This window comes from Nansenia antarctica (assembly GCF_963989245.1).
Source record: "Nansenia antarctica genome assembly, chromosome: 17".
NCBI classification, from domain to species: Eukaryota; Metazoa; Chordata; class Actinopteri; order Argentiniformes; family Microstomatidae; genus Nansenia; species Nansenia antarctica.
Genome location: NC_137687.1, coordinates 9,972,280 through 9,986,167, shown reverse-complemented (window position 1 = coordinate 9,986,167; position 13,888 = coordinate 9,972,280). Strand labels below are relative to the sequence as shown.

Here is a 13,888-nt window from a genome sequence, read left to right as displayed (position 1 = left end):
ACACACAATATACACACACGCACACGCAGGCACGCACACACACACGCTCCATGCAATCTTTCTCACAACCACAGTCTCACACACAGAGAGGGAGGTCCTTCATAGAATGTTTCTGGATTATGTTTTTTTTTTTTTTTTACGAGATGGGAAGTTGACCTTTGACCCTCACCTCTGATATGACCTCTGAACGACCTCTGACGACCTCTACCTAACGCCAGACTCTCAGGGGACAGACAGAACCATCGTCCTTCTCCACGGAGGATTAAGGAGCAGACTAAAGCCATGTGACGTGACGTGACGTGACATCTCTGAAATGACACTACTCCGACGGCAGAGTTCCACATAAACGACGACAGTAAAACAAACCGAAACTAAACAATATCGTGATTACGCTGATGAGTCTGTTAGCCAGGAGCAGAGTGTTAACAGAACCTAAAGACGCATACATACAAATGATTGGTTTCTTAAAGCACAGTTTAAGGTATGATAGCGTTGTTTATACTCTAGTTGTAGAACTGTTAGTCTGAAGGGTTTTGGGGTTTTATATTTTAGTTTCTCTCTTCAACTCCCTTATATTACATAGTGCACTCCTCCACTCTGAGAGGAATCGTTGATATGACGATTAACTGTTGAGTTACGTCTGAAACAAGAGTTTCAAAATCTGATATTGTTAGATGGATGGATGTGATTATCACAACAGGATTGCACTACCTTAGTGTTCACTGTGTCCCCCTCATACACACACGCCTACACACACATGCACGCCCACACGTCCACACGCCCACACGCCCACACACACACACACACACACACACACACACACCCACACACACACGGTGCAAGTGGAGAGAGCTGTTTTACAGAGGCTAGTCCTCTGTGTGGTTTTTCTCTCTCCAAATAGATTATTATGTTTATATACAATATTTATATTTATACAATAGTCTATAGCGTACTACAGACGCCCCATGTCCTCTCCAAAACAGTTTTTTTATTCTAATAACTCTATTTTTAGTTTTTTTAATCAGGAACACCATGATAATAGATTCTATTCTCTCTCTCTCTTTCTGGCTCTCTCCTTCCTCACCTCACCAGCGACTCTTCTCTCCTTCCCTCCTTCCCTCCCTCCCGTGTCCAATCGTGACAGTGTTCTCTCTCTCTAAGGCTTGGTACAGTGACACTTCCGCCTTAGGAATTCTGGGAAATTACCAGGAGCGGGGCGGGTGGGTGGTTGGGTGCAAAACTAAACGTCCATACCTCCAACCACTACACAAGTCTAAAAAGTATAACGGGACACCTTTGAACCAACACCATATGCAGATATTCAGAAAAAAAGAAAAAAAATACAGTACGTCTCGATTTTGGATTTCTGAAAAAAGAAAAAAAATGGCGACGATGACGACAGCGATATTACACGCACGCACGTAGGCACACACACGCATGCTCATACAGGACACACACACCCACGCACTCCCACACACACACACACACACACAGGCTACATGTTGTAGGCCACATAGATGGGGTCTAGCTGGTCTTGCAGGAAGCCGTCGCGGAGGTGCATGCGCTGTTTCTCCCCGCGGGAGTTGATGGGGATCACCCCGATGTCCGTAACCACGACGACCCCCACGATGAGGTAGTGCTCCTCGAGCACCGCCTTCGTCACCATGGGAACCAGGTCCAGCGCCTCCTGCTCCGAGCCCTCCAGCTCCACCACCACCACCAGCAGGTTGGTCCAGGGGAAGACCGCGCTGTGGACGCACGGACACACGGACACACAGACAGACAGACACACACACACACACGGACGCACAGACAGACAGACACACAGACAGACACACACACACACGGACGCACAGACAGACAGACACACACACGGACGCACAGACACACAGACACACAGACACACAGACAGACAGACACACAGACAGACACATACACACACGGACACAGACAGACATGGACACACAGACAGACACACACGCACGCACGCACACACACACACACACACGGACACGGACACACGGACGGACACACACGCATGCACGGCACGCACACGGACACGGATACACATACACACACACACAAACACACAGACACAGACACACACGGACACACACACACACATATACACACACAATTTCAATCTAGTTCAAAGAGCATAAGAGGAGACAAGTGCTGCTTTCACTTATGAAGGTGTGTGAGTGTGTGAATGAGTGTGTGAGTGTGTGTGAGTGTCCCTGTGTGAGTGTGTGTGTGAGGTGTAACGTACCACTCCATGATGCTCTTGTGGGTGTGTGAGTGTGTGTGTGTGAGTGTGTGTGTGTGTGTGTGTATGAGAGTGTGTGAGTGTGTTAGAGGGGAACGTACCACTCCATGATGCTCTTGTGGGTGCGCACCACGGAGGTCTCGATGTCGATGGGGTGGTACCTCATCCCCCGCAGCTCCATGGCCTCCTCCAGAGCCCCCACCACGTACAGGGCGTCATGCCTCTCTGAGGGCGGGAGGGGGGGGGGGAGAGTGAGTGTGTGTGTGTGTGTGTGTGTGTGTATGTAGCTGTGTCGTGGCTTCAAACAATGAAGTAACCCCCGTCCAGGCAAGGCAGGGGTTTTAACGCACATCCAAATATTCAAACCAACAAAGTCATGATGTACATCCAGTCCAGGTAGAAAGAATTGCAATAAAAATATGGATTTATTCTCCTTTAAATATAAACATAACATTCACAGTTCCAATAGCATCTTTAGAAAACACACAAAAAAACTAAATATCATTCCAATACTGACTCACTTTCTATAGTGTCTTTCTTTAAGTTTCCTTAAGTTGTTTCCTTGAGTTTGTCAGACTCTTTCTTTGTGTGTGTGTGTGTGTGTGTGTGTGTGTGTGTGTGTGTGTGTGTGTGGTCAGTCAAACCCAGTTCCCTTACCCAAGCCTGCCAAGACCTCCTCCCTGCTAGCCTCACTTCCTGCCATTTAAACAATTTCCCTGACACAGTTCGGACCAATTATTTCCCTCCCCTCTCCTCTCCTCTCCTCTCCTCCCTCCCCCTCTCCTCTCCCCCCCTCCCCTCTCCCCTCTCTCCTCCCCTCCCTCCCTCCCCCTCCCCTCTCCCCTCCCTCCCCCCCCTCTCCCTCTCCCCCCTCCCCTCTCCTCCCCTCCCCCCCCTCCACACCAGTTTGTGTGTGTGTGTGTGTGTGTGTGTAGTGTGTACCTCCGCTGGCGTCGGTGAGCTCTGTGCGTCTCAGGAAGCCCAGGTAGCCCGTCCTGGCCCAGCTGGTGGCCGTGTCCCCGAAGCTCAGCCTGGAGGAGAAGTGGTCCGACTGCAGCACCTCCTCCCCATACCCACTGTAGTAACCACTGCCATTATGAGCACTGTGCACCCAGATCTGGAGGAGGGAGGGAGGGGGGAGGGGGAGAGGGAGGGAGGGAGGGGGAGAGGGAGGGAGGGGGAGAGGGAGGGAAGGAGGGGGAGGGGGAGGGGGAGAGGGAGGGGGAGGGAGGGAGGAGGGGGAGAGGGAGGGAAGGAGGCAGGGAGGGAGGGAGGGAGGGAGGGGGAGAGGGAGGGAGGGAAGGAGGGAGGGAGGGAAGGAGGGGGGAGAGGGAGGGAGGGAGGGAGGGAGAGAGATAGTAGCACTTTTTAATTTTAACTTCCACTTTGAGCGAGTATGTGTGTGTGTGTGTGTGTGTGTGTTATTACAGTCTATTCTGTGTACATGTATGTATGCATGTATGTATGTGTGTGTGTGTGTGTATACGCGTGTGAGTGTGTGCGTATGCGTGCGTGCGTGCGTGCATGTGTCTGTGTGTGCGTGTACGTGTGTGAGAGTGTGTGTGTGTACATGTCTGAGAGAGAGTGTGTGTGTGTGTGTACATGTCTGAGAGAGAGTGTGTGTGTGTGTGTGTGTGTGTGTGTGTATGTGTGTGTGTGTGTGCTCACCTCTCCTAGATGGGAGTCTCCCAGTGGTCCCTTGGTCTCTGGGTTGGCGATGATGATGCGGACCCCGGGTAAGATCTGAAACGGTCACCGTGGTTTACGACAAGCATTATCACCGTGGTTACGACAAGCATTCTCTCCCGTCGTCAATATAGGCTTCATACAGAGAGCTGGAACACCATCCACCTGAGTGCATCGACTCACACATGCATCGATGCAGCTCAACAGCAATGGAACACACAGTGTATGATAGTAAGTAAGTAAGTAAGTAAAGCTTTATTTATACAGCGCCTTTTGTACATGGGGGAGAGGGAGAGGAGGGGAGGAGAGGAGAGGAGAGGAGAGGGGAGAGGGGAGAGGGGAGGGGAGAGGAGAGGAGAGAGGGGAGAGGGGAGAGGGAGGGAGGGGAGGAGAGAGGGGAGAGGGGAGGGGGGGGAGAGGGGAGAGGGGAGGGGGGAGAGGGGAGGGGGGAGGAGGGGATAGTATAGACAGGACCAGGATAGGACCGTTAACGGTCAGAGGGACCCACCTTTCCTGACTCCATGAGGGGCAGACTGTGAGGGGAGCCTCTCTCGACCAACCGCACCCTGAGAGAGAGAGACACACAGGTGTTCAGCTTCTCTAGACACAGTGTCATAGCAACATAGCTGCTGATTGGTTGTCAGTGTGAGTGACAGGCAGACGTACCTATCGTGTCTCAGGGCTCTCATGTCCACGTAGACCGTGGTGGGGTCTGGGCCGGAGGTCCCCTGCGGACACAGAGAGAGAGAGGGAGCATAGTCTGTCACATGTGGGACACAGTCTGATCATTCGGTCACCAATCGAAATGTTCAGACTTTTCTTTTGAAACACGGAACTATGTTTCAACGTTGTTGAGAATCACGACACAAACTCGCTAGTCAAGCCAGAATACTGCAACAACGCAATGGATTGGGTGAGTAATCCCCACTGCTACCTAGTTAACTATAACACTACTTTACATTGTTCGCAGGCTCACAAAACAAGCTGTGTTAGTTGACTAGCCACGTGTCGTTGATTTTCAACAACGCGGAAATGTATTCACATTTTTCGAAAGCAAAGTCTGATCATTACATCAGATCCCGACATGAGGACCAAAGCATTAGAATGTGTCACATATTCATTCACCCATCCACACCACACACACACACACACAAACCCCCCCAGGTTGACCCCCCCCCCCCCTACCTGTAGACAGATGGCCAGGTTGACCCTGCAGCCGAAGGCGGTGCTGACAGAGCGGGGGTGCAGCCCCAGGTCCTTGAACAGCTTGGAGAAGGAGTGGGTCAGGGACATCCTGGGCCTCTCCTCCGCCACCACCACACACGCCCTCACACGGGACAGGTCCAGCCCCCGCGCCTGGAGGAGAGGGGAGGAGGGGAGGGGAGAGGGGAGGAGGAGAGGGGAGGGGGGAGAGGGGAGGGAGGGAGGAGGGGGGAGAGGGGAGGAGAGAGGGGAGAGGGGAGGGAGGAGAGAGGAGGGGAGAGAGGAGAGGAGAGGGGAGGGGATAGGGGAGAGGGGAGGAGGGGGGGGAGAGGGGAGAGGGGAGAGGAGGGGAGAGGGGAGAGGGGAGAGGGGAGGAGAGGGGAGGGGGGAGAGAGGAGGGGAGAGAGGAGAGGGGGAGGAGAGACATGAGAAAAAACGTGAGCAAAAAAATCGGAATTGTGTCACTTCGACCTGCGGTGTAAATGTTTGTGTGTGTTTGTGAGAGCAGCCCCAGGCCTTGGTGCAGAGTGTGTGTGTGTCTGTCTGTGTCTCTGTGTGTGTGTGTGTGTGTGTGTGTGTCTGTCTGTGTCTCTGTGTGTGTGTGTGTGTGAGAGAGCGCCCCCTACCTTCAGAGCGTCCGTCTGCAGGCCCAGGCCCTTAGTGCAGAGTGTGTGTGTGTGTGTGTGTGTCTGTCTGTGTCTCTGTGTGTGTGTGTGTGTTGTGTGTGTGAGAGCGCCCCCTACCTTCAGAGCGTCCGTCTGCAGGCCCAGGCCCTTAGTGCAGAGTGTGTGTGTGTGTGTGTGTCTGTCTGTGTCTCTGTGTGTGTGTGTGTGTGTGTGTGTGTGAGAGCGCCCCCTACCTTCAGAGCCTCCGTCTGCAGGCCCAGGCCCTTGGTGCAGAGTGTGTGTGTGTGTGTGTGTGTGTGTCTGTCTGTGTGTGTGTGTGTGTGTGTGTGTGTGTGTGTGTGAGAGCGCCCCCTACCTTCAGAGCCTCCGTCTGCAGGCCCAGGCCCTTGGTGCAGAGTGTGTGTGTGTGTGTGTGTGTGTGTCTGTCTGTGTTTCTCTGTGTGTGTGTGTGTGTGTGTGTGAGAGCGCCCCCTACCTTCAGAGCGTCCGTCTGCAGGCCCAGGCCCTTGGTGCAGAGCTCCATCACGCTGTAGGAGCAGAACGTGTCTCTGACCCTCAGCTGGCTGACGGCCAGCAGCCACAGGCCCGGGTTACACTCCAACTCCACTGGAGGGATCAGGATCGACTGGTGGCCTGAGTACACACTGGAGGGGGGAGGGGGGGAGGGAGGGGGGGAGGGGAGGGAGGAGGGAGGAGGGAGGAGGGAGGAGGGAGGGGGGAGGGAAGGGGGGGGGGGGGGGGGAGGGAGGGAGGAGGAGGGAGGAGGAGGGAGAGAAATGTAGACAGGCCAGTTGAGAGTGCAAAAAATGCAGTGTGTGTATGTGTGTGTATGTGTTTGCATACCTGCAGAGACACCAGTGTGTGTGTGTGTGTGTGTGTGTGTGTGTGTGTGTGTTACCTGCCTGCAGAGACACCAGTGTGTGTGTGTGTGTGTGGGTGTGTGTGTGTGTTACCTGCAGAGACACCAGTGTGTGTGTGTGTGTGTGTGTGTGTTACCTTCCTGCAGAGACACCAGTGTGTGTGTGTGTGTGTGTGTGTGTGTGGCAGGGTTTCCGTTAACCGGTAATTACCGGTCTTTGTCCGGTATTTTTTTTTGAAGTCCGACAAATTGAAAACTCGTCGGACATAAATGTCCGGTGAAAATAATTCCCTCTAAGCACAATTTGAATACAATTCGCTAAAGTTCACATTCTGATTCCTTCTATTTTAAAAAAGACGAATATATAGGCTATGTATTTCTTTTATTATGATATGATTTGACACCGGCATGATGATGACTGTAGGCTGCCTATGCGAAACAGCGGTTGTTTCCGGTGTGCGCTATAACTCGTGCACAATCGAGTCGAGGCAGAGAGGAGGATAGCGATGTTTCTCTCTGTGATAGTGTGATTATGCAAGCCTTTTCTGAAAGGGATGAGAACCCGATTGTTTCAGCTTCTCCCAGGGAGAAAGTGGTAGAGTTACCATCCTCCCCGAGTCCTACCATACCATCCGCTGACAGCCTATCTCTGCCTGTAACCGGCGAGCGATTGCGTGTCGCTCAAGTAGCTGATCAGTCATTAAACAAATGTTTTTTACATGCAGCTAGTGAGGAATCTGAAATAGGGGGCAACGTAGTTTATTTCCTTAACGATGGGATATTAATGCGTAAATGGTCTCCTCCTAATGCAAATGGTTGTGAGTGGAATACTGTTACAAATACAAAACAAGTGGTTGTGCCTGTGGGTTATAGACAACAGGTGTTATCTGTAGCACATGAGAGCCAGTGGTCAGGACATTTAGGTATAACTAAAACTTATCAGCTGATATTGAAACATTTCTTTTGGCCCGGACTGAAGGCGGATGTTGCCAAGCACTGCCGCTGTTGCCATACTTGTCAGATGGCGGGTAAGCCTAATCAATCCATTCCACCCGCACCATTGCATCCCATTCCTGCTATAGGGGAGCCATTTGAACGTGTAATAATTGATTGTGTTGGACCTTTGCCTAGGACTAAAAGTGGAAGTCAGTATTTGCTCACTATTATGTGCGCTGCTACTCGTTTTCCCGAAGCTGTTCCGTTGCGTAACATATCAGCCAGCTCAGTGGTGAAAGCTTTAACAAGTTTTTTCCACATTCGGTCTTCCTCTTGTTATACAATCTGACCAGGGCACTAACTTTCAGTCTAAGCTTTTCAAACAAGCCCTAAGAACGTTAGGGGTACGATGTCACGCCAGAAGCCTACATGCTTGCACTGTTCAATAAAATGTTATACATCTAGACATTGTGGTATTTCTTTATATACGTATCCCAGCCTGCCTATTGTTTCTCAATAAACAGTTATGTTCTCCTCATTGTCATACTCCCGAGTCCGATTAAGTATGATTTGACAGGCAGCTAAACGAAATGCCTTCCCAACCAGCGAGACCTGGTTATAGAAATGACGTTGTTTTATTGATAAAAAAAGGGTAAAACTGGAAAGAGAAAATAGAAAACTCACATTAATCCCAAACAATTTAACAAACTTCAGTTAACGTAATATGGAGTCCGTTCATTGATCGATGCTGTCTGTTCAGTTCCCAGTGAGGCGCCCGTTCAGCGCTGGACATAATGGCATAGCGCGCATGCGAATCATGTTATATTATTATATATTATATAGCTCGCATCTAATCGTATCGGATGAGAAATAGACATTAAATGGCATATATAGGCCGCTACACAACAGTAATCACCGCGACAAACAGCTATATTAGATTTTTATTTATATTTTTATTTTTTATTTTTTATTATATTTTAATATGATGACCGGAATATATCACGTTTGTCCGGTAAATCGAAATCTTCCCGGACACGATGTCCGGCGACAATTTTTTCTAACGGAAACCCTGGTGTGTGGGTGTTACCTTCCTGCAGAGACACCAGTGTGTGTGTGTGTGTGTGTGTGTGTGTGTGTGTGTGTGTGTGTGTGTGAGTGTGTGTGTGCGTGCCTGAGTGTGTGTGTGTGTGTGTGAGTGTGACTGTGTGTGTGAGTGTGTGTGTGTGTGAGTGTGAGTGTTTGCGCGTGCGTGCGTGCCTGAGTGTGTGCCTGAGTGTGTGTGCCTGAGTGTGTGTGTGTGTGTGTGTGTGTGTGTGTGAGTGTGTGTGTGTTACCTGCAGAGACACCAGAGTACGAAGCCCAGCCCACAGTAGGGGTCCAGGCAGATGGCCACCTCCCTGGAGGGGTACAGCTCACACTGCAGCTTCACAGACCGGCAGAACGCCCCCACTGCATTATGGGACATCTACACACACACACACACACACACACACACACACACACACACAGACACACAGACACACAGACACACAGACACACAGACACACAGACACACAAACACAGACACAGACACAGACACACACACACACACACACAGACACACACAGACACACACACACACACACACACACACACACACACACACACAGACATACACAGACACAGACACAGACACAAACACACACACACGTCAGGAATGTACTGAAACTGATAATACATTGTTACTGTTAAGAAACTAGAACAGCCGTGCCTTCTTTACCTATTATAAGAGCCGCCTCGGGGGTCAAATGGCCATAGTCTTTACAATGGGAAGCTGCTATTTACACACAACGACCACTAGTTGGCCGCCTTGTAAATTAGCCTGCCTCCTACACAGAAAAACTGGAAAATAGCTTCATACTAGCTTATCCTGATGTGATTTTGAAAATGTAAGGATACTGGGTGGTGGAACGCACATATCTAGGAAAAGCCATGAAAGGAGGGTCCTGAAATTTGATCGAATGCAAAGATGTTTTACACACAGGGTCAAATGACCCCACCCACGGCTGTTCTAAGGTTAAGAGGTGAAAGGTGAGAGGTTACCTGGACTCCAGAGGGTTAGGTGAGGGTTAAGTGAGGGTTAAGTGAGGGTTAGGTGAGGGTTAGGGGTTGGGAGGTGAAAGGTGAGAGGTTACCTGGACACCAGAGGGTTAGGTGAGGGTTAGGTGAGGGTTAGGTGAGAGTTAGGTGAGGGTTAGGTGAGGGTTAGGTGAGAGTTAGGTGAGGGTTAGGTGAGAGTTAGGTGAGGGTTAGGGGAGGGTTAGGGGTTGGGAGGTGAAAGGTGAGAGGTTACCTGTACTCCCGCCAGCATGCCGGTGGTCGACACGCTGAAGTCCAGGTAGGCCAGGCCGTCAGGGTTGCAGGGCTTGAACAGCGCCGGGGGTTTCTTCTTTGGCAGGTCGTCTGACACACACACACACACACACACACACACACACACACACACACACACACACACACACACACACACACACACACACACACACACACACACACACACACACACACACACACACACACACACACACACACACACACACACACACACACACACACACACACACACACACACACACACACACACACACACACACACACACACACACACACACACACACACACACACACACACACACACACACACACACACACACACACACACACACACACACACACACACACACACACACACACACACACACACACACACACACACACACACACACACACACACACACACACACACACACACACACACACACACACACACACACACACACACACACACACACACACACACACACACACACACACACACACACACACACACACACACACACACACACACACACACACACACACACACACACACACACACACACACACACACACACACACACACACACACACACACACACACACACACACACACACACACACACACACACACACACACACACACACACACACACACACACACACACACACACACACACACACACACACACACACACACACACACACACACACACACACACACACACACACACACACACACACACACACACACACACACACACACACACACACACACACACACACACACACACACACACACACACACACACACACACACACACACACACACACACACACACACACACACACACACACACACACACACACACACACACACACACACACACACACACACACACACACACACACACACACGTAAATGTTGATACGCTGATTCGCATTCTGCTGCTATCACTTATTGTATTATTAACGCTCTGACGCTACTGTATATACTGTAGGCCTGCAGCCATTGTTGATTGTTGTCTATATCCTGCTTATTCTATTATTGATTTTGTATTTCTACTGGAATGCCAATGCCTATTTGAGCCTGTAGCCAAGAATGTTACTCCTTGTATCCGTACATCCATGTCATAAAAGCAATTCTGATTCTGATTCTGACACACAAACTCACGTAAATTCAAATCACCTAAAAATCACCTGAAAACACATCGTTCATATACACTACCGGTACACGCGTCTATTCTCTATTTTCATCTATGAATATTCTCACAAAGATTCTGAGTTTCCCATGACTCACGTGTGTCAGGTGTGAGCGCACAGTCCATGTTTAGAGACTTCAAATGGTAAATGGACTGCACTTATATAGCGCCTTATTCCAAAGCGCTTTAGAACGGCCTCTCATTCACCCATTCACACACACATTCACACACCAATGGCGGCAAGCTACCATGCAAGGTGCCGGCCCGCTCATTGGGAGCAATTTGGGGTTCAGTGTCTTGCCCAAGGACACTTCGACACGTGGCCAACCGGGGCTCGAACCGCCAATCTGCCGACCGTGCGATCATTAGACGTCGGCTCTACCTCCTGCGTCACACCTGAGGCTTCACCTGGCCCTGTGGTCAGAGAGAGCTCACCTGTGTCCAGGACCGGAGGCCAGTTCCTGATGTCCACCGTGGCGACCGCTTCCTTCGACCGCAGGAGCTTACAGATGACCGCCGTGGTCATCACACACGCTGACCGGCTGACCTGGAGAGAGAGAGAGAGAGAGAGAGAGAGAGAGAGAGAGAGAGAGAGAGGGAGGGAGAGGGAGGGAGAGGGAGGGAGACAGAGAGAGAGAGACAGAAAGGGAGAGAGAGAGAGAAAGAAAAAGAGAAAGAGAGAGAGGGAGGGAGGGAGGGAGGGAGAGAGAGAGAGAGAAAGAGAGAGCAAAAGAAAGAAAGAGAAAGAGAGAGAGAGAGAGAGAGAGAGAATCAGCTCTCCTCTAACCCTACCCTACGAATTCAAACAGATCCCTTTCGCTTCCCTTCTATAGTACAGGGATTATGACCCCTGACCCCCCGTGTTTGACCTCTCACCTCTACGATCATCTTGACGGTGGGCAGCGTGGTGGAGATGTTCTGGGGGTGATGGGCACACAGCCGGCGTACAGGGCCCCGTAGAAGGCAGCGATCAGGTCGATACCTGCATCACACACACAGAGAACAAGTAGAGAGTGTGTGTGTGTGTGTGTGTGTGTGTGTGTGTGTGTGTGTGTGTGTGTCTAGTACAGCGGTCGGGAACCACCCATCTCCAGTGGCTCTCTGTGGCTTTGACCACAGATTATATGGAAATGAACAATGGTTATTTATTTTTGGACATTTTCATTTATCATTGTTGTAAGTGATTGTTTACGTTCTCCAATTGTATTCTCCAGAGGAGAGCAAATCGTGACGTTAGAATTCTAGGTTCTATCTCAATTTTTGGTTAAAATTTAGTTTTTTTTTACATAATCTGATCCATTAGGTGTTTATTAATGCCTGTGTGGTGTTATTTTTAAAATGTAGATTTTTTTTGGTTAGGAATTAATTAAATACAAAGGCTCCATCCCACAAAACATAATGGAATGTAAAAACTTTGACGCTCAATATCTCTGAACTGCCCTAAACGGAGATAGAACCTTATCATTCTAAACGGAGATAGAACCTTATCATTCTAAACGGAGATAGAACCTTATCATTCTAAACGGAGATAGAACCTTATCATTCTACGGTCACGAAATGTTTTAAGAACTGGATCAAATCTCCAAACTCGTGTGGAGTCGTTCACAGATGGTGAACACATGAAAGTCGTTCATTCAAATATCAGAGCATCTGTTCTCAGGCTTCAAAAACAAATAATGAGATCAGAAAATCTAAGATATGCCTCGGCCGTCAAAGACAAGGGCCATAAAATTGCCAACAAACATCACCACTCAGCGAATCGAGGACATCGATTTAGCTCCAGCCTACTCAATTGCCTGCAATGAGTCAAGCAACGTGAACGATACTGAGAAGAGCACTGCTATAAAGGTATGTGAACTTTGATGGGCCACAGGAAGAAAGAACATTTGTTGCCTGTGTGGTCGCGAATACTTTAGAGATTTTTAAGTGGGCCTTGAGTCCAAAAAGGTTGGGAACTTGGTTAAGCGTCCTTGGGTTTGAGAAAGGCGCTATATAAATCTAAGATATTATTATTATTATAAACTGCTGCTCTAGACAGATGTTTTTTGTTTCTTTTTTTTGGCCAAAAATGGCTCTTTTGCTAGTAAAAGTTGCCGACCCCTGGTCTAGTACAAATCCTGTGGATGTGTGTGTGTGTGTGTTACCTGGGGGGTAGACCAGGGCTACGTGTGTGTGTGTGTGTGTGTGTGTGTGTCTTACCTGGGGGGTAGACCAGCGCTATATGTGTGTGTGTGTGTGTGTGTGTGTCTTACCTGGGGGGTAGACCAGCGCTACGTGTGTGTGTGTGTGTGTGTCTTACCTGGGGGGTAGACCAGCGCTACATGGTCTCCCTCCTGCAGCCCCCCCCTCTCCAGCAGCAGAGCGGCTACTCTCTCTGCTCTCTTATGCAGCTGCAGACACGTCAGAGAGCTGGACACCGCCCCCTGGAGGACAGAGGGAGACAGAGCATATCAACCAAGCGCACAATATGTATATCTAGACTAGAGACATGATGTACAGGAAGTAAGAACCACGTTAGCCCACTGAGACAGAGCATGTCTGGGAGCTAACAGGGCACATGCTTTCAGGTGCACCCACCGCTGCTATACTTGAGTGTGTGTGTGTGTGTGTGTGTGTGTGTGTGTGTGTGTGTGTGTAATGGTAAATGGACTGACTTATATAGCGCCTTATTCCAAAGCGCCTCTCTTTCACCCATTCACACACACATTCACACACCAATGGCGGCAAGCTCCCATGCAAGGCGCCGGCCCGCTCA

At 49.9% G+C, this 13,888-nt stretch overlaps 1 protein-coding gene across 1 annotated transcript in view; it reads right to left on the bottom strand.

Annotated features, from left to right (window-relative positions):
• Positions 1–1,495: 1,495 nt before the first annotated feature.
• The window catches only part of LOC308172325 (disco-interacting protein 2 homolog C-like), a gene marked incomplete at both ends in the record, with an annotated part of 37,417 nt that continues 25,024 nt past the window's right edge, over positions 1,496–13,888 (bottom strand). The window contains 14 exon segments of the mRNA XM_080547232.1: positions 1,496–1,748; positions 2,368–2,491; positions 3,209–3,383; positions 3,935–4,009; positions 4,461–4,518; positions 4,619–4,680; positions 5,138–5,308; positions 6,257–6,425; positions 8,911–9,041; positions 9,909–10,018; positions 11,569–11,680; positions 12,010–12,062; positions 12,065–12,115; positions 13,433–13,556. Coding sequence (XP_080403358.1) covers positions 1,496–1,748; positions 2,368–2,491; positions 3,209–3,383; positions 3,935–4,009; positions 4,461–4,518; positions 4,619–4,680; positions 5,138–5,308; positions 6,257–6,425; positions 8,911–9,041; positions 9,909–10,018; positions 11,569–11,680; positions 12,010–12,062; positions 12,065–12,115; positions 13,433–13,556 — 1,668 coding nt within the window.